Here is a 20,935-nt window from a genome sequence, read left to right on the forward strand (position 1 = left end):
AAGTTTATTAGTGGGATCACTGGCAAAATTTGAAAAAGGATTGAAGAATTTGTTAACAGTATTATATCAGTGTTAAATCTAATTTTAGTAATTGTTGGTAAGGTTAATTCCCTTGTTTTTCAGCATTACACACTAAAAGGTATTTTAGAGGTAGAAAGCATCAAACTTGCAGTGTACTCTCAAATAGTTGAAAAAAATTTTTTAAATGTTAAAAAAATGATAAAGCGAACATAGTAGTGTATTTGTTAGGTAATTTGGATAAAGAGAATTCTTTTTACTGTTCTTTACTTAAATACAAAGTATACATTCGTACTCAGGATTTCAACTAAATACTTTTCATATCTTAGGTTTCACATGCAACATAATTTCAAGTCTTTAAGCATACATAGCCAAAAGCCCCACCTATTGGGTTCATAGCAATAATGTATTTTTTCGAAGTGGCTGCAGCTGTGTTAATTATAGGGATTCATTGCTTTTTCCATTACAAATTTCTCTGGGGAGGCATTGGACTAGTGAGATATCTCTTAGCCTCACTGAATTTTAAATTTATTATTCAGAAAGACATCGATGGGTAAAACAGAAACTCGGTCTGTTAGGGGACTCACTGTTTGCCTCATAGCCCCCTCTTCTTTCTGGTAATTTGGACACATACACCTCCAGCTCTCTTGGACAGTTTTTTTCTCCTTACAGAACTTATCTAGCCAGCTGGCCCAGCTCACCTGTCACAGCAACCTGTGCCATAGCTTCCAGTCTTTCAACACGTCCTACACGGACACCGGACTCTGGGGCATCTACATGGTTTGTGAGCCAGCCACTGTTGCGGACATGCTACATGTCGTACAGAAAGAATGGTGAGAAGATACATCCTGTCCGAAATGCACATATTTGACAAGTTTCCTGTTACACTGTTGATGGTGATTATTTCTGATGGTGATGTTATTAATATTTAATCAAAAGAACAGGACGAGTAGCAGCCATGTGTTTAAAGATCACAGATGTTTTCCTCTAAGTCTCATGTGAAGTTGAATTGATTCCATACTAGACTAGAAAATTCTTTAAGATTACTTTAGAAAGGAGATCCTAAAAGTTTAAAATGCTTAAATGCCAACTAGAATTCAAAAACATCTAAGTGATCTGGCTTGGAAAGGCAGTGTTATGAAAATGAATCTGAAGTTGCCGCTGCTGAAAGAAAAATGTAATGTTTGTAGTCAAAACTAGTACCTTGAGACAGAGGCATAAAGGCAGTCAGCTTCTTGGAAAACTTTCGTCCACCATTTCCTTTCTTCCACCACTTTTAAATGGTTACATTTCTAAATCTAGTTGACTGGTGTATTAATTATCAGGTTTAAGTTAAACTCAGCTGTGTATCTGAGCCTAGCAGATGGGGATTAATGAACTCTCAAAATGAGTATAGCATTTCTCAATGTGGTTAGGCTATTTTTATATTGTCTTGAACTTCTCTGTCAGTCATCTCCTTTTTCAGAAGCTAATCCTACCAGGAAAATAATCAGTAATAGATTAGCTTTTGTTTAGTTATTGGTGTCATTAGTAATTTCAAGTTTTTTGTACGTTGAAACCAGGCTGTGGTGTAACATAGAATACAGTCTTTCTTTGGCATTAACACAAAACATGTTCAAACTACCTGACATTTTAATTTTTCTGATTGGTTTTTAGGATACGACTCTGTACAAGTGTTACGGAAAGTGAAGTTGCACGGGCCAAAAACCTTTTGAAAACAAACATGTTGTTGCAACTTGACGGTAAGAAAGAAAACGAATGTTCTCTTTTCACATGGTTGGTCTACATTCCAGTGCTTGGCTTTTCTTTCTCTTCCAACAGGTTCCACCCCAATTTGTGAAGATATTGGTAGGCAAATGTTATGCTATAATAGAAGAATTCCCATCCCTGAGCTGGAAGCAAGAGTGGATGTAAGCAGTTCTTAAATATTATTGGGTCTTGTGTAAAAATATTGTTACAAAAGCTAAAAATACGTGTCATTCCAGGTGTACAGTTTGTCTTTACTACAAAAAGCTCTGAATGCTAGTATCTTCTTAATTCCAGGCTGTGAACGCTGAGACAATTCGAGAAGTGTGTACCAAATATATCTATGATAAGAGTCCAGCCATTGCTGCTGTTGGTAAGCCTGGCCACTTTTCTCCTGTGCAGAAAGCTGGCTAAGTACAATACTTTCCTTTTCATCAGTTTTAACTTTCTTTTAATCCTTAGGTCCCATTGAGCAACTACCAGATTATAACAAGATTCGCAGTGACATGTGCTGGCTTCGTGATTAAAATTCTCTTAATCTAAATATTTTGAACATATATATTTATAAAACAGACTGGCAAATTTTAAGCCATCCACCCCAAAGAAAATAAAGAACATGTATATTTGGAAATCTGAATGAAATACTGTGTCAAATTTGCAAAGGATCTGACTACCGCAGTGAATGATAGATCACTGAGAAATTACGTTATCACTGTAAGTATAGTGTCAACAATGAACACGTGTAAAGTATTTTCAGTTTTATTATAAAAACGCACACATAACAAAGACCATCCCGAATCACTTCCTGGCTCTGCTTGCATTCAGCACCTGCTCCTGAGCGGCTTTCTTTGCTTTTACCATCTCGACAAGTTCCTGGAGGGAGAAAGGTGCTATTTAGAATTGGCAGAGGTTTCTAATGTTTGGTATAAATACGTAAAACATTCAAATTGGATAAATCTATAATTAAAGGCACTTCTGAAAAGATTGATTTTAGTAACTGTCAAGCTCTGAAAGTTTCGAAGATTGGTCAATTTTTAAAATTTTGGGCCCATGACTATTGTGGTATTAAAATGAGCAGAAACCTGTAACCTTGTATCGCTTCATGCAGTCCTTCCTCGTCCTGCCGGGCACCGCCGCTGCGATCTTCTCCCATCGCTCAGGTGTGTTCACTGGGTAGGTTTTCAGGGCTTGTTCCAAAAGCTTCTGTTCTTCTGTTGTCCAAGGGGTGAAGTCTGTGCACGGACCTGTTGGAGAAAAAATTGTATCTGAAAATCCTAAAGATAAATGCCTTCCAATACCTTCCCAGTGAGTCTTGGTGCACAGGTATTTGGTAAGTGCCCATTCAGATCTGTGATGCTGTAACTTTAAACAAACGTCCAGAGATGGGCACATGAACCTCTTCAATATTAATGAGAGGGAGAAAAGCTTTAGACAGCTCATGTCCCAGAACAGTAGCTCAAAGGCAGTGTGTCCTTATATTGCTGGTCTCTCACAACCTAACACTCTACTCACCAAGAGTTTTAAAAATCAGATTTAAATTATATAGCTGGGCTGTTAAGGTAAAAAATGCAATCACAAGTTATTTAAGATTTCTGCTAAATCTAGTTCTTTACAGGATAGTTACAAGAGCTACCTCACAGTTATAAAACTTTTTGGCCGAGGAGATTCTGGAAATCATTCTCATTTTCCACTGGAAGAAACATCTAGCAAAACTGAGTCAAGTGCCCAAAGTTTCAGTGCTGTATAGGCACGATGAGCTTGGATTCCAGCTCTAGTAAGGCACTGTCACATCTATTAAAAACCTGCTGAGCCAAGCACCTCTACTGAAGTAAACCTTTCACTCTGAGAAAACATCTCATACACAAATATATATGTCTTCCTAAGGATAAGGATTACACATCCCACTTCCATGAGAAAATGTTAAATGGTTAAAAGCTGACAGGGTTATTCTCAGTTGATGAATACTTGCAGTTTAACTATTTTAGGCCAGGTAGTAAAAGTGCAGGAGCCCTTACCCTGCCAGTAGTCTTGACTACCATTTGGAATTGCTTCCTGGGAGATCTGGTACAAAGGGAAGCCCAGAAACCTAAGTTACTTCCCATTAAACATACACACAGACATTCACCGGGACAAGTTAAACAATACTATCACACCTACTCATAACAAGGTGCAAAACTTAAAGATGGAAATAACGTAATTATTTTCTGCTGTTCTCCAATTACTTCACAACACCAAAATATACATGGAACATGTAATGTAGTAAAATTCCTGAGAAATCACTTCAAAATGGTGCCAGCTTGGGCCCTGGCCGGTTTGCTCAGTGGTAGAGCGTTGGCCTGGCGTGCAGGAAGTCCCGGGTTCAATTGCCGGCCAGCGCACACAGGAGAAGCGCCCATCTGCTTCACCCCTCCCCCTCTCCTTCCTCTCTGTCTCTCTCTTCCCCTCCCGAAGCGAGGCTCTACTGGAGCAAAGATGGCCCGGGTGCTGGGGATGGCTCCTTGGCCTCTGCCCCAGGTGCTAGAGTGGCTCTGGTCGCAACAGAGCAACGCCCCTGGTGGGCGTGCCGGGTGGATCCCGGTTGGGCGCATGCGGGAGTCTGACTGACTTGTCTCTCTCCGTTCCCAGCTTCAGAAAAATACAAAAAAATACACACAAAAAAAAATGGTGCCAGCTTGCTGTTTACTGGTTAGATTATATAGCGTGGGGACTGTCCATCAAACCCATCAAAGAGGTGAAGGTCATGCCCATCATTCCTGCCCTCACAGGAAGACCTGGCTGCCTGACCAGTCCCTTCAGAAAGGGCTGGGAACAGGCACTCACACCTGCATGCTGGATGCTGTTTTGTGACTTGTGGGAACAGGAGCATAAACCCTGTAGGAACTGCTCCTCCAGGTGTTCTAACTTTCACTTTGTTACTTCTATATAATGCTTAGCCTATACCCCCCAATCACCCCTAGTTTTTGCAACCACAAAATGATTTTTCCTCTTTATATAACATAAGTCTTTTAATATTTTCAAACTGAAATTTTGGGGTAATTAATACAGGAGAAGTGAGAAAATGAGAGGACAGGAACAGGTTAACATAAAAATCAACACTGTTAGCTAATCCCAAAATGTAGTTTTGGAACTATGATCTGGAAAGCATATCCAAGGTTAGTTTGGCTTAAGAGAGAAAGGCTCGGTGGCTCACAAATGCATGAAGTGAAAACTTTTTCAAACTTCGTCAGCAACTCAACAAAAATGTCATATCCTAAAACACTTAAGTGCATGAACACAAGTTTCACAAACAATACAAAATAGGTGTAATGCTCTGACATTTTCTATTCATGACCCATTAAGATTTCATGACACACTTATGAAGGAAGCTTTGGGAGGCTGAGTCATGATTTATAGTTTGAAATTGTAGTCCAGAGCAACCCGATAAGCTCGACTAGGTGGTGGCACAGTGGAGAGAGCACAGGCCTGGGATGCTGAGGACCCAGGCTCAAAACCCAGGTCACCAGCTTGAGCGTGGGGTCACTGGCTTGAGCTCAAAGTCGCTGGCTTAAGCAAGGGGTCCCTCATTCTGCTGTAGCCCCCCAGTCAAGGCACATATGAGAAAGCAATCAATGAACAACTAAGGTGTCACAATGAAGAACTGATGCTTCTCATCTCTCTCCCTATCTGTCCCTATTGTGGAAGAACTTTAGTTCTCACTGGTGTTAAGTAAATCAATGACTTCTGAAAATACTTGCTTTATGTCTTCCAGTCTGCTAACGCTATTTCCCAGTCCTTCTGAACTGAACACAGGCCTAGGGTCTTTGTCTCCTCAGGGTGCAGACACGTGGCTGGTGGTTTCTGCTTCACAGAAAACAATCATTACCTTCAAACCGCTCTGAGGGTGTCGCACTGTCTGCTTGAGGCACCGCTCCGTGTTCTTTTTTAAATTTATCAAAAGCCTTTTTGTTTATATCATCTTTTTGATGAGGGTCTGAGGAATGAGAAATTTAAATATTACAGATCACCCCATTTAGCCTTTTATTATTTTAAAATACTTAAGGTAGCAAAGAAACCAATTTGGCAAAAGGAACTCACCAAGTTTTTGAAGACTCTTTGCTTTGCCGATGACGTCTTTGGCAGTTCTCTTGACTCCAGAAGAAGAATGTATGTTCATGTAATTAGCAATGACTTCCCATCTAGAGCAATCAATATGACAATGAAGGGAAAAACTTCCAAATCAAAAACCAAAATGACCCTTACAATTTTAATGCAGAAGGGTTAGCTGAAATATCTATGGAACTATCTCTAAGCTGGTGGTCTAATTATTACTGTTGTCTAGACTATAGTTTTTGCTTTTCATATGTTTAAATCAATTCTGTATATAATCGTGGTTTTAAGTTTGTACGAAACCTTATGATTTCTGTGTACAAATCAACGGAAATAAAACCACACATTTGTGTATCCACCATTTGGACACATACATAAGGAGATAAGTGACTCTAAAAACAGCTTCAGTTGACTGATACACAGAATGAGGAAATCTGATTGCTACGGTTTCTTTAAATTCTAAACTCAGAACTGAACAATAGAGCTAGGGTTTAGGGTGGCATGCAGACAGAACTAAGACTGAACACAAGCTAGACTCGAATGTAGGCCATGATGGGTTAAGCCAACATAACAGTCAAGGTTTGTCTCATGATTTTTAATTTTCTGAAAAATTGATGAAATGTCCTGCTCTCTGTGTGTGTGTGAGTATAAGCTGGTAACAATATAGGTTCAAAATGCACTCGACACTTCCCACTGTGGTACAAAATTTTGTGGAGGGCAGTCTATCATAGACTTCAATCTCTGGAAGTTCCTACTATAACCAATGCTATTACTTGGATGCTTGTCTACATTATCCCCAGGCTCTACTCTGTGTTGAAGAGAAATTTAATTAAAATCAGTACCTTGAATTGGTTCCAGCGGGGAAGAGGTTCACAGCTTTAATAAGTAATTGCAAGTCGTCTTCTGACCAGTTTTTACTGCCGTTTCCACCTCCACCAGTTGACTTCTCTGCATTCTTAGATGCTTGCCGCATCCGAGCCTCAGCTTCCTCTTTCTCTTTTCTAATTTGCTCATTTATTTCTTCTATCTACACAAATATAATAGGTAAGCCAGGGACATAAAGCACCTTGCTACTCTAATCTCTGATTGGGTTTGTGGCTCTCAACTCCCAGTACTACCTGCATAATGACCCAGGGCAACCCCCAGACTGGTATCAGCTTTTTACTATGGCTTTTCATCCCCCAGACTTCCAGGCTGCAACGCTCTGCTTAAGAAACCAAGACTGCCTGACCTGTGGTGGCGCAGTGCATAGGGCATCGACCTGGAATGCTGAGGTCACCAGTTCAAAACCCCAGGCTTGCCTGGTCGAGATGATTCTTCCTGCTCCTCCCCCCTTCTCTCAAATGAATAAATCTTTAAAAAAAACAAGACCACCCTCCACCTGCCCTGCCCTGTATTTATATCATGTGACTTATTTGCCTTGGACACTTCTTGTCAAGTCTTCACTCACTGGGTTTTTCACCCACACGGCCATTTCAAAACTCTAAGCTCATATCCACACTCAGCAGATAAATTATTTTTCTACAAAAAGGTAACAGCATAGCAAAGTGGCCTATTTTGTTTTTGTATTTTTTATCCTTTTTTAGAGAGGAGAGAGAGAGAAGAGGGAAGGAGCAGGAAGCATCAACTCCCATATGTGCCTTGACCAGGTGAGCCCGGGGTTTTGAACTGGCGACTTCAGCATTTCCAGGTTGATGCTTTATCCACTGTGCCACCACAGGTCAGGCAAAGTAGCCTCTGTTTTAACTCGAAGTTCTAACCTTTACGTTGTCACTTAACAATCTATCGTCAAACACACACAAGTAAAAAAACTTGCCCTTGTTGCTTCAGTGGGCTGCTAATTGGAGTCATTTTGAACTTACTTCCTCACTCACTCCCTCAAACCAAGCACCAAATCCTAACCATTCCCATCATTCTCCCAGTCCAAGACCTTCCAGTGAGATTGTTATAACTAGTCACTTTCATCCTGCCTACGAACGCCAGATTAATAGTGCAATGTTAACCCATTCCATCCAGTAACGGAATTAAAAACATGCTTAATCTGGCACTACGTTTCCTAACCAATGACATCTCCCCCTAACTATCCACTGCTACCTGTACTTACAGTTCAGGCTGTTACTCTGACCTTCACTTTCATACTGTCCATCCTTTCGGCTGCTCACACCCTTCCCTGAGCCTTCCCTGAGCCCCGACCTGGCAGTTCCTGTCTATACTAGTCTTCACTGTGGGCTCTCCATCTTCCGGTCCTCTGGCCTTTTCTTTTAGCCTAAGGGCTCCTGAACTTTTCTGTGGCAGCAGCAGCATTAGGCATCTCTACAAATGGCCGGGAACAGTGCTCTATGTGGTAGGTACTAACACTTATCACACTGAACTGAATTCCTGGACTTGTTTCCTTTTCTATGAAATAAAGGGTGTATCCTGACCAGGTGGTGGTGCAGTTGCTAAAGTGTCAGCCTGGGACACTGAGGACCCAGGCTTGAAGCTTCAAGATCTCCAGCTTGAGCATGGGGTTGCCAGCTTGAGCCCCCCAGTCAAGGACATATTAGAAAGCAATCAATGAACAACTAAGGTGTCACAACTATGAGTTGATGCTTCTCATCTCTCTCCCTTCCCCTTCCTGTCCTTGTCTCTCTCAAAAAAAAAAAAAAAAAAAAAAAGGTGGTATAGACTAGTAACTAGATAGAACAAATATACAGAGGGCCTTTGAGTTAGGACAATCTCGACATACAATGTTTTGAGTTTACAATGCTTACTCTCATAAAAACTTAAGACAATTGAGACATGAGTGTTTCAGCTTACGTGGGTAGTGTACTTATGGACTAGTTTGGTGGTGCACAAGAAGAACGTGCAGTAACGCGGTGGAGGGGTGAGCTGGCGTCCCCACAGTCTGATTACCACACCATTTTGGACTGTTCAAAGTGCAAGTGTTCTGTATATTTTGACTTACAACAAAATTCGGGTTATGTCACTATTGTAGGAAGGGAACTGTGTCGTACCCCGAAGACCCCCTGGATCTTTTGGTTCTAAATATTACTGTTCTAAATATTACTGTCCTAAAAAAAATGCTCAAGGGATAGCCAAAAACAATTGAGACTGATTAAAAAACAAAAACCCTTTGATCAATGTGCACAAATCAAACCATGCACATTAAATGCAATTTAAACCAATTAACAAAGCAGAGTGGGGAATTCAAAGAGGAAATGCCCTCTTTCCCTCATAATAAATTATATGCTAGGTAGAGAAATACTGAGGTGAAAGCAATACTACAAGCAGAAGTCATGCTAAGCGGAAGTAGTAGTGATATTACCTGTTTTTCCAGAGCAGCCTTAGCTACTTCTTTTGTAGATGATGCGAGTGTTTCATTCAAGCACTGTAAACTAAGGGGAAAAAAAGAGATGAAACCTTACCCTAAGTCCAGGAGAGGACTTCAATATTAGTTAAATAGTTTTACCTTGCTAATTCAAGGTGATCACAAAGTTTTTCCACTTCTTCCATCATTTTCACTCGCTCTGCCTCATTATCAGAAAAGTGATTCCAGATCTAAAAGCACAAACAGAAACATCGTTTTTTTCTTTTTTGTATTTTTCTGAAGTTAGAAGCAGGGAGGCAGTCAGAGTTCCACATGCATCCGACCAGGATCCACCTGGCATGCCCACCAGGGGGCGATGCTCTGCCCATCTGGGCCGTTGCTCCGTTGTAACAGGTGTCATTCTAGCGCCTGAGGCAGAGGCCACAGAGCCATCCTCAGCACCTGGGCCAACTGTGCTCCAGTGGAGCCTTGGCTGCGGGAGGGAAAGAGAGACAGAGAGGAAGGAGAGGGGAAAGGGGGGAGAAGCAGATGGGCGCTTCTCCTGTGTGCTCTGGCTGGGAATTGAACCTGACTTCCATACTCCAGGCTGACGCTCTACCACTGAGCCAACCGGCCAGGGCCCAAACACAAACATTTTCGTCTTATATCTGATACTCAAAAATACAAACACAATTACAAAACATGAAGTTCTTGAGAGGTTCTTGGGCTGAACATACAGCCTTCTGATCAACAACCACACTTACTTGCAGGGTACCTCCTGGGACTTGCCCTGACCTGCTAGCAATACAAGGGCACCAACAAGTGGGTGGGAGAGCAAGACAAACGTAATGGTGTGGAGACCTCTGGATATTACAAAAGTCAGAACCATTCTTCTGAGAACCACTTATAAATCAAGTTCTAGTGTACGCCAAACTAAAATTTCCTGGAATTTTTAAATTTACTTAAATGAAAGGAAAACATCATGTGGTAAGAAATAGGAAGTAATAGAAAAATTCTATTCACTAAAGGTAATGTTTAGAATAGAACAACACCCTGATGTACCTGGATGTGCAATAACTGAAAGTGCTTCACAGGCTGCTGACACATGTCTCCGTCCCTCACTTTGATTCCTTAATCCATGCAAGGTGGCTCTCACTACGGTTCCAATGCGCCTTTCACTGCTGATACTTCCCTTGGCTTCCCAAAGCACTACTGATTTTCTTCCTACCTGTCTGGGTCACTGCTTCGCAGGCTTGTATTCCTCTATCAGCGGCTTCAGTATTGGTGATTGCCATCCTCCATCCTCCGCCCTCCTCACTCTCCCTCTCCCTGGGCAGTCTCATCTACTCACAAGGTTCCAGTGCCACTGAGATGAGGAGGACCCCACCCTTGAACACCACTTGCACGCCCCATCACCTATCCTCATGAGTGTCTCACTGTGCTCAACATGCCTGAGATTGAAATAATTTCTTTTTTTTCTTTTAATTTTTTAATTTTTTAAATTTTTATTTATTTATTTTACAGAGACAGAGCGAGAGTCAGAGAGAGGGACAGATAGGGACGGACAGACAGGAACGGAGAGATGAGAAGCATCAATCATCAGTTTTTTGCTGGGGCACCTTAGTTGTTCATTGATTGCTTTCTCATATGTGCCTTGACCGTGGGCCTTCAGCAGACTGAGTAACCCCTTGCTAGAGCCAGCGACCTTAGGTCCAAGCTGGTGAGCATTGCTCAAACCAGGTAAGCCCATGCTCAAGCTGGTGACCTTGGGGTCTCGAACCTGGGTCCTCCACATCCCAGTCCGACGCTCTATCCACTGCTCCACTGCCTAGTCAAGCTGAAATCATCATTTCACCCAGCTTTTTCCTCCTCTGTTTTCTATTTTATTTAATTATACCATCATGCATCCAGTATTCCATGCAAAAGAGACCAGGACATTTATCAACTCTCACTCCTCTCCCGCCTCCAACAGGAAGCAGCCTGTTCTGCCTCCTAAATGCGGGTTAATTTCATCTACCTTTTTTCTACTCTCACCACCGCTACCTCAGTTCATGCTACAGGGCTCTCACTTGGATTATGGCAAAGACTCTGAATTGATTTCTCTAACTCTAGTTGGCATCCTGACCAAAATCATCTCAGGATCAGATTAAACTAGCAAGACATACATACTGCCCTTTGGGACCTGGCTCCTCCTGACCTGAGCTGCCCCTAGCTCTGACCCCCACTTACAGCTGTTTGTCATTCTCATCACTGACCAACACATTCCTTCAAGGCTCTGTCATCATCATCCATATCATATCATTTATAAATGCTTGGCACATTGTAAGTGCTCGTCAGATATTTGATAAATGAGTAAGTGAACTCACACTGGAAAGGGGTAATAAAATGCTACCAAATGCCAGAACGTTACCTCATTTATGCACCATCTCTAAGAACTAGTCAAGCTTTTAATTGGCCTTTTCAAATTTTTTATTAATTTTCATATATCAAACATGCCAAGCAAGACATGTATATGATCTCATTTAATCTTCACAACTCTATCTCTAAACAAAGGTGTCAGAGGCGTCTTGAGGCGTCCTCCTGAAGCCACTGACGGCAGGTGGAGCGACCTCAAACCCAGGCGAGTGCCTGGCCACTGCTCTTTCCCACCACGACAGACTGCATCCTCTCAGAACCTGCTCTGGATGCAATCTGAGGACGACGCTCCCAATTTCCTGACATGGAACAATGCTAGTCTGACACTACCCCCACCTGAAAATGTCAGATCCTCTCTTGGACAAAACTACACTAGAAAACTTTTGGGTTTCTTCTAGTGAAAATTATATTCGAATGTAAACTACCAGTACTCACCCAAATTATATCCCTTTATTTTGGTAAAAATAAAAGCTTTTAAATCCTTAAAAACATCAAAGTTTAACTTATAAAAAGAGATTTTTCTAAGATAAGAATTAGTTTTACACCATTAAGGAAACAACCATCAAAACCAAATTGTGGCACCTTCTCAGAGCAAATGATCTGCTTTTCCCAACAAATGGATGGCAGCGGGGGAGGGGAGAGATGGTGGTGACAGCGCCCCTGTTACAGACACAGGACACGCACAACTGAAGCCTTCCTAATGATCTTACTAATATCTGAATAAATCAATTCTGAAAAGACATTACTGAGATAAGGAGACAAGAATATAGACCAAATATTAAAATGTTAAATACGTTTTTTAACTTTGAAAATGATATGACAGTTATATAAAAAAAAAAAATCAGAGTTGCATACTAAAATTACTATTATTTTGTGACAGAGAGAGAGAGAGAGAGACAGAAAGGGAGAGAAATGAGAAGGGAGAGATGAGGAGCATCAATTCTTCACTGCAACACCTTAGTTGTTCATTGATCGCTTTCTCATATGTGCCTTGACGGGGCGGGGGAGAGGGTCTACAGTGACCCCTTGCTCAAGCCAGCGACCTTGAGGTTTCAAATCTGGGTCCTCTGGGTCCCAGCCCCACGCTCTATCCACTGGGCCACTGCCTGGTCAGGCACATACTGAAATTTTTAAAAAGTGAACTTAAAAACATTTACATTTTGAGCTAAAATATTTTAAAGTTTATCGGCAACTTGATTTACTTGTTATTTATATTTAGTTTGTTCAGTCAGTCGGACACACCTTGCATGAGTTTCGAAGTTTTTGCCTTTCCTTTTTTATGGCTTTTTTCTGGATATCTTTTTCCTTCTTTGCCAATAATGCTTGTTGTCTAACTTCCTCTTCTTCTTTCTCTTTTGCTAATCGAGCAGCTTCTAATTCAGCTTGTCTTTGCTTTAAAATGGAAAATAAAATCATTTTAATAATAAGAATTTCAAAATGCTCTATAATCTTATTAAAAAATTCAATCTTTAAATTAGAAAAAAGATAATCCATCAATTTAATGAAGACTGAAGGTTGAACAGGAAAAGCAGCTGGTAAAGTTCTAGAAACACTTGAAATGTAAAACAGACACACTGGAAATAAGCATGGTATTTAAAAAACTTATATGACATCATGTTTTTGCTCAAAAATTTGCTGATAAGGAAGACCCTTCTAACTATCAACTGTACCAACTTGTTATGATTCACTCATAGTAGCACCTAATTCTCTGCTTGCAGATTATAGTTTTTTATCTAGATCTGAAAATTAAGTATAAAGTCCAACTTCATAAAATATCATCTTACTTTTTCTTTAGCTTCTTGCTCCTTCCGTTTGGCTTCTGCTTTCGCTTTCTTTTCTGCTTCTTTCTTGGCCTTTTCTTCCTCCTTAAATTTTTTTATTCTTGGATCACAGCTATATGCATTGTCTACCAGAACAAAAGTTAATCTTTTGAATGTCTAACATTTAATTAAAGAACTTAAAAAAAATCAACTCTACTTACCAACTAGTGTTCTTATTCTGTTCATTTCCTCTTTTTTTCTTTGTGCCCTGGTTGCTCTATTCTGCTTTTCAATCCATCTCCTCTCATCACGACTATAAAATAAAATATATTGAAAAAAAATATTGCTTATAGATATGACTAAAAATGTAATATATGTTTATATGTAAATAATGTCTAATAAGGTTATAATGCTGTATCACTATTAACATCAAAGCGTGATTCAACTTATAATTAATTTTGGTTAATATTTTTGGAATATTTATGTCAAGTGAATTTCCCTGGGGAAAAGTACTACAATAAAGCATAAGCAAGCAGGAAAAAGAATTTGCTAAGTTGACCTTTTTGGATAATTCTATTCCTTGGCATTTTCTTAAATATATCGTGTGTGTGTGTGTGTGTGTGTGTGTGTGTGTTAGAGAGAGAGAGAGAGAGAGAGAGATTGAGACAGAGAGAGAGACAAAGAGAGGGACAGATAGGGACAAACAGGAAGGGAGATGAGAAGCATTAATTTTTCATTGTGGAATCTTAGTTGTTCATTTATTGCTTTTTCATATGTGCCTGGATGTGGGGGAGGGCTACAGCAGAGCTAGTGACCCCGTGCTCAAGCCAGCAACCTTGGGCTCAAGCCAGCGACCTTTGGGCTTAAGCCAACGACCCTACACTCAAGCCGGATGAGACCACGTTCAAGCCAGTGACCTTGGGGTTTTGAACCTGGGTCCTCTGCATTTCAGTCCGACGCTCTATCCACTGTGCCACTGACTTGTCAGGCTTAAATATTCTCAACTGACTATTGATCTAGCCACAACTAGCTTAACTTGTGAGAGGAAGGGGGTTTTCAAAATATCAAAAATTCACTTAGCCTGATCAGGTGGTGGTACAGCACATGGAGCATCAATGTAGGACACTGAGGACCCAGGTTTGAAACCCCAAGTTCATTGGCTTGAGCATGGGCTCATTAAGCTTGAGCGCCAGATTATAGACATGACCCCATGATTGCTGGAGTGAGCCCAAAGGTTGCTGGCTTACAGCCCAAGGTTGCTGGTTTGAGCTAGGGGTCACTGACCCTGCCGGAACCCCTTGGTTAAGGCATGAATGAGAAAGTAATCAATGAACAACTGAGGTGCCACAATTATGAGCTGATGCTTTTCACCTCTATTCCTTCCTCTTTCTCGCTTGCTAAAAAACAAACAAAAACTGACTTTAAAAGAACACACAAAGAGGAAATATAAAAGAAAATATGTATAGTATATTTTTACATCATCACAAATACCAAAAAGCCAAATAAGTAGCTTCCTTTGGTTTTTTGTTTGTTTGTTTGTTTTTACAGAGACAGAGAGAGAGTCAGAGAGAGGGATAGATAGGGACAGACAGACAGGAACGGAGACAGATGAGAAGCATCAATCATCAGTTTTTTGTTGCGACACCTTAGTTGTTCATTGATTGCTTTCTCATATGTGCCTTGACCATGGGCCTTCAGCAGAGTGAGTAACCCCCTGATCAAGCCAGTGACCTTAGGTCCAAGCTGGTGAGCTTTTGCTCAAACCAGATGAGCCCACACTCAAGCTGGTGATCTCGGGGTCTCGAACCTGGGCCCCCCACATCCCAGTCTGACGTTCTATCCACTGCGCCACCGCCTGGTCAGGCAGCTTCCTTTGTTAATGATTCATATACATACCATTCTGCTTTTTCTTTTTCTTCTTCATCTAAATAAGAAAATTCTCTCCAAGAATCAAAATTATACCTATAGACAGAAATAAAGTAAAATAAAAACAAGTAAACTCTCTAAAATTAACTTAGACCGATGTCATTCAACAAACATTAATGGCTAGTAGAGGAGTTTTACTAGATCCCTCCTGTCCCCTTTGGTACTGAATTAACACTGTGCTCAAGACTTCTTTTCTTTTTTTAATGACACTGTATTTGGCTAAAAATCTAAAATAATAGTTATCACTTGCTCTGGTCAAAATCACAGCTCCTTGCTATCTCTTCTGTTGGTCTCTCTCTTGTTGGGGACTTAAGTTTTCACTACCTTCACCTTCACTAGTCTGTCAAGTCTTAGAGTAACCAAAGTAGGGGTTATTTTTATCTCTGGTTTACATCCTCTGAGGTTTTGTAAAAGCAACTATAACTGATAGAGCTAAATCTTATCATGTTATTTTACAGTGATTTTATGTTTTAATATACCAGAACTTAATGAGAAAATATAGTATATATAAAGTGGCCCACTAAATATTGTGCTTATTAAAAATTAACAAATTAACCTGACCAGGCGGTGACGCAGTGGATAGAGCATCAGACTGGGATACAGAGGACCCAGGTTCAAAACCCTGAGGTCCCCGGCTTGAGCACAGGCTCACCAGATTGAGCACAGGGTCGCTGGCTTGAGTGTGGATCATAGACATGATCCCATGGTGGCTGGCTCGAGCCCAAAGGTCACTGGTTTGAAGCCCAATGTCGCTGGCTTGAGCCCACGGTTGCTGGGTTGAGCAACGGGTCACTCGCTCTACTGTAGCCTCCCCCCCCACCCACAGGCACATATGAGAAAGCAATCAATGAACAATTAAAGAGCCGCAATGAAGAATTGATGTTTCTCATCTCTCTCTGTTCCTGTGTGTCTGTCCTTATCTGTCCCTCTCTCTGACTCTCTGTCTTTGACAATAAAAATAAATAAAATAAAATCAGTGTATTCACTTACCAGAAAGAATAAAATGCATCTACATCTTCAAATGATGAATTCATATCACCAAGTTTAGGAACATTTTTTTTATTTGACCATCTGAAATATTAAAAGAAAGAAAAATTCAATTAAAAATTTGGTACAAAAGTTCAACTGACAAATGAATTTACTAAAAACAACAACAGTTCTTACTAATCCCCTAAATCTCCCTCTCCTAGATCCTCTACGACTAAGAGGCGGAGCTGGGAGGTTAGGAGTGGTGTGTTGAACAATGCAGGTGCAAGAGGACAAGCGTGGAGGCGGAAGGGAGAGAAAACAATGAGATGGTGTTTTAACCATCAGGTTACCTAGTTCTGCAACTTATAGGGCTGCAGCAGCTGCCAGGGGCCAGCAAGGAAAACTGGGTGCTAAACCCCCTCTCCCGAGCTCACTGCTCCTGCCAGTAAACAGGCAGCACAGAAGCAACCTGCAGGCCTAGCCTTTAGACATTTTTAATATTCACAGAGGGAACAGATTTCCACCCCGTCATTACCACCATTTTCGTGCTAAGAGTTACTTTTAGGTTTAGCACTTCACCCATCACACACATCACATAGTAAAAGGATCCTAAGGCTGCTTACTGACACATTGTCCACGCAATAAAACCATTCCACAAAAAAATTTGTATTTCTTTTTGTTTTACCACTTTCAGCATTGTTACAAAACAAATGTGAGGAGAAAGACTGGAAGAAATACTAGGCCACGCCAAATGGCTCATCAAAGTGGTTCTCAAACTTGGTTAGCTGCACATTAGAATCACCTGAGAACATTAAAGACCCTACATGAATTCCAAAACAATTAAGTTGAAATCACAATGAAGTCACAATCTCTTTAGGTGGAAACCAGGTACTGGACAGTTTTCCCGCTTTCCAGGTGACTCCAATGTGCTCTGTAACCTTTCAGTGAAACCTGAAGGGTGGAACCTGGTCGGGCATAGGCAGCATTCTATCTGCCCTTCTCTCACTTAAAGAGAAAAAGGAAAACATCCCATGAGTCATAAAATTTCATTATGGAAAGGCAAAACTTCTGTTTAAAAGCGAAACAGAAACCTAAAGCCTACAAGAAGCAAGCCAACAGAACAACAGAGCAGCAGTGTTCACCTGGTGTGCTGCAAAGAATTAAAAAACATGCAGTATCTGACTAGTCAGGAGCACTGAAGCACTGCCCTCTATCCCTTACGTTGCCAAATAAAAAAATGATAGCTCTCCAGTGTGACTGAATCATAATTATACCGATTTATTTTTGTCAGATCAAAAAATATATTTTAGTGTGCCTCAGAATTTTAGTAATTAAGTTTATGTGTGCCATGAGATGAAAGAGGTTGAAATTCACTGCAACAGAGCATGATGATCACAAGGGCATGCCTTAACTCACCTGGAATTCCTTTCAAACACTGGGGAAAACACTTCGAAGAAATTGTCCTTTGCTTCACTTTTAGACGGAACTGAGTTATCAAAAGTAGGATCTACACTGTTAAATGCCCGTCTTTTCACTGGATCAGATAACATTTCATAAGCTGAAGAAAAAATGATAAGGTCACATTAACATGACTTGACATTTTTTTGCTTGTGAGAAAAAAAATCTGGCATTTAAAAACAATTATTATTGACCCTGGTCAGTGGCTCGGTGGATAGAGCACTGGCCCGGCATATGGAGCCCCAGGTTCCATCCCCACGGTCAGAGCACACATGAGGTATAAATCTGCTTCTCCCCCCACCCTCTCCCCCTTCTCTCTCTCTTCCCCTCCCACAGCCAGTGGCTCAGTTGGTCCGAGCATCAGCCTCAGGCACTGAGGATAGCTTGACTGATTTGAGCATCAGCCCCAGAAAGGGTTGCCGGGTGGATCCCTGTCGGGGTGCATGCTAGAGTCTGTCTCACTATCTCCCACTTAAAAAAAAAAGTTACCATTTATTATTTTTCATATTTATAAACTGTGTGCTTGTGGGGTAGTACTGAATCTAGGTAATGAAAGCTCTAGCACTACTTGATCTATCTGGACTTGACTTCTCAAAGTGGCTCCTCTGGAAGGCACATGACAAAACAATACTCTCATCCCTTGGTTTCTGGTCAAGATGGCGACGTGGATAAATGTGGTCTCACAACCTCCCACAGCCACATCAAAATTACAGCTAAGTTATAAAACGACCATCATTCAGAACTGCCTGAAGTCTAGCTGAACAGGAGTCCCATTACTAAGGACATAAAGAAGTCACATTGAGACTGGTAGGAGGGGCAGAGATGTGGACTGAGCTAGTCCCACAACCATGTGTGGCAGATACAAATGGGGAAGGATACCCTGGCTGAGGAGTGGGGGGTCCCAGGCCCACATTAGTCCCTAGCCCAGGGTTACAGTGCTGGGAAAAGAGGTCCTCATAACTTCAGGCTGTAAAAACGAGCGGGTTGTGGGTGTGTGAGATGGAGGCTGATGGAACCCCAGGCATTGATTGCTCTTAAAGGGCCTGTGCATGGACTTACACAGACTTACTGGCTCTGAGCTCCAGTGCTGGGGCAGCAGCTTGAAAGACACCAGAGACATAAAGGAGAAACTGACTTATCTGGCATCAAGGCAAGGGTTGAAGAGGCAGCTTTCTCTCTGACAGGAGTGCTAGAAGAGGCACTGTTCCTTTGCTGAGGCTTTCCATAGTCAGCAGGGGAATGCCATATCTGAGTCTCCATGAGCCTGGCAACACTATTTGCCCTGCCCCGGTGACTCCTTGAGGCCCTTCCTTATTCCACTTGTGAACCCACCCAAGCTGTTACCAGTAGCTTTTTCATACAAATGGCCTGTCCTGGCTCATGCTTCATACTTTTCTAAAATCTCTCAAAGGTTCATAAACTGCAAACAAGCAGCATCTAGCCTCCACATGCCTTGTACACACTGCTAAGTGGCCCTAGGTCGGCTTCTGTATATACACAGCGTGGCCTCTCCTGGCACCTCCAAGCCCAGCAGCCATTTGCAGACTGCTTTGCAGCTCCTGCTGGATGGCCCTGGGCAAGGCACGGTGGCAGCTGACCTTTGCCTGCATTTCCTGGGAGACCCCAGAGTCAATGCTTTTAATGGACATCTTCAGACCATACCGAAGCACCACCCAACTACCTCCAGGAGTGACACACTCAAGGACAGGCTCATCAGGCACTGGAGCCCTGCTGAAGCCAGTCATGCTCTCTGGAGTCAGGTCCCTAACAGCAAATCCTCCAGGGTGGTCATAGCCAGTCCTCAAAGTCCACTGGCATGGGGGGTAAATCTCTCCCAGCGATGTGCCAAGAGCAGTCAGCAGTCAGCTACAACAGGAGGGTGCACACAGCCCCATGGGCAGCACACCTGGAGTGCCCTGCTCGGGTGACTTGAGAGGCTGTGCCACTGGGCCCTAAAGGACACCTATTATATAAAACCACTCTACTAAGACCAGGACACATAGAAGCTCTACCTAATACATAGAAACACATAAAAAGAGGCGACCAAAAGGATGAGACAAAGAAATATGCCCCAAGTGAAAGAACCCAACAAAACTAGAAAATAAAACTAAAGAAAATGGAGACAAGCAACTGTCCACATGTAGAGCTCAAAACACTAGTTTTAAGTATGACCAGTGAACTTGGGGAAGGGGAAATAAACTTAGTGAAGTCTTCAACAAACAGATAGGAAACATAAAAATGGAGATAGAAAAAAAAGTCAGGAATGAAGGACACATTAACTAAAATGAAGAATACATTACAGGAAATCAACAGTAGAGCAGATGAAGCAGAAGATCAAATCAGCAATCTGAAATATAAGTAGAAAACACCCACAACCTCCCCCCCCAATGAGGATAGTGTAAAAAGTCTCTGGGACAACTTCAAGGATACCAATATTCACATCCTGGGGGTGCTGAAGAAAAAAGAGGGAAAGGAATTGAAAACTTACTTGAAAAAATAATGAAAACCTTTCCTAACCTTGTAAAGAAAATAGATATACAGTCCAGGAAGCACAGAGTCCCAAACAAGATGAACCCACCGATACCCATATCAAGGTACATCATGATTAAAATGGCAAAGGTGAAAGACAAAGAAAATCTTAAAAGCAGCAACAGAAAAGCAGCTCATTACCTACAAAGGAGACTGTTGGATGACTTCTCAAATGAAACTGAGTCAGAAGGGATTGGCACAAAATTTTCAAAGTGATAAAAAGCAAGAATCTACAACCAAGATTACCCAGCAGAACTATCATTTAGAATTAAAGGAGAGATAAAGAGCTTCCCAGGCAAGAAAAAGCTAAAGGAGTTCATAACCACCAAGCTAACATTACAAGAAGTGTTAAAGGGTCTTCTTTAAGAAGAAGGAAAAAAAAGATAAAAAATATGAATAATGATATGGCAATAAATACATATCAATAATTACTTTAAAGGCATATTGACTAAATGCTTCAATCAAAAGACATACACAGGCCCTGACCAGTTGGCTCAGTGGTACAGCATCAGCCCAGCGTGGAGAAGTCTCGGGTTCAATTCCCAGCCGGGACACACAAGAGAAGCACACATCTGCTTCTCCACCCTTTGTCCTCTCCTCCCCCCCCCTCTCTTCCCCTCCCACAGCCAAGGCTCCATTGGAGCAAAGTTGGCCCGGGTGCTGAGGATGATACAGCCTCCACCTCAGGCGCTGGAATGGCTCCAGTTGCAACAGAGCAACAGCCCAGATGGGCAGAGCA

At 41.6% G+C, this 20,935-nt stretch overlaps 2 protein-coding genes across 5 annotated transcripts in view; one reads left to right on the forward strand and one right to left on the reverse strand.

Moving 5' to 3' along the window:
* The window catches only part of PMPCB (peptidase, mitochondrial processing subunit beta), a 31,075-nt gene extending 28,680 nt beyond the window's left edge, over positions 1 to 2,395 (forward strand). Inside the window, exons 9-13 of the mRNA XM_066238601.1 lie at positions 691 to 851; positions 1,675 to 1,760; positions 1,840 to 1,928; positions 2,062 to 2,137; positions 2,227 to 2,395. Of these exons, the coding sequence (XP_066094698.1) occupies positions 691 to 851; positions 1,675 to 1,760; positions 1,840 to 1,928; positions 2,062 to 2,137; positions 2,227 to 2,291 (477 nt within the window). The 3' untranslated portion in view covers positions 2,292 to 2,395. The remainder of the gene's footprint in view (positions 1 to 690; positions 852 to 1,674; positions 1,761 to 1,839; positions 1,929 to 2,061; positions 2,138 to 2,226) is intronic.
* Positions 2,396 to 2,471: 76 nt separating this feature from the next.
* Positions 2,472 to 20,935, reverse strand: part of DNAJC2 (DnaJ heat shock protein family (Hsp40) member C2) — a 44,549-nt gene continuing 26,085 nt past the window's right edge. For 2 of the 4 annotated variants that reach the window (XM_066238597.1, XM_066238600.1), the window contains exons 5-17: positions 17,626 to 17,767; positions 16,231 to 16,311; positions 15,211 to 15,276; positions 13,536 to 13,627; positions 13,339 to 13,460; positions 12,797 to 12,946; positions 9,302 to 9,390; positions 9,158 to 9,227; positions 6,693 to 6,877; positions 5,839 to 5,939; positions 5,627 to 5,734; positions 2,847 to 3,008; positions 2,472 to 2,637 (exon numbers count right to left, since the gene is read on the reverse strand). In XM_066238597.1, the coding sequence (XP_066094694.1) occupies positions 2,474 to 2,637; positions 2,847 to 3,008; positions 5,627 to 5,734; positions 5,839 to 5,939; positions 6,693 to 6,877; positions 9,158 to 9,227; positions 9,302 to 9,390; positions 12,797 to 12,946; positions 13,339 to 13,460; positions 13,536 to 13,627; positions 15,211 to 15,276; positions 16,231 to 16,311; positions 17,626 to 17,767 (1,532 nt within the window). In that variant the 3' untranslated portion in view covers positions 2,472 to 2,473. The remainder of the gene's footprint in view (positions 2,638 to 2,846; positions 3,009 to 5,626; positions 5,735 to 5,838; positions 5,940 to 6,692; positions 6,878 to 9,157; positions 9,228 to 9,301; positions 9,391 to 12,796; positions 12,947 to 13,338; positions 13,461 to 13,535; positions 13,628 to 15,210; positions 15,277 to 16,230; positions 16,312 to 17,625; positions 17,768 to 20,935) is intronic. The other 2 variants (XM_066238599.1, XM_066238598.1) reach the window with 2 other exon arrangements.

This window comes from Saccopteryx bilineata, chromosome 7, assembly GCF_036850765.1.
Source record: "Saccopteryx bilineata isolate mSacBil1 chromosome 7, mSacBil1_pri_phased_curated, whole genome shotgun sequence".
Taxonomy (NCBI): Eukaryota; Metazoa; Chordata; class Mammalia; order Chiroptera; family Emballonuridae; genus Saccopteryx; species Saccopteryx bilineata.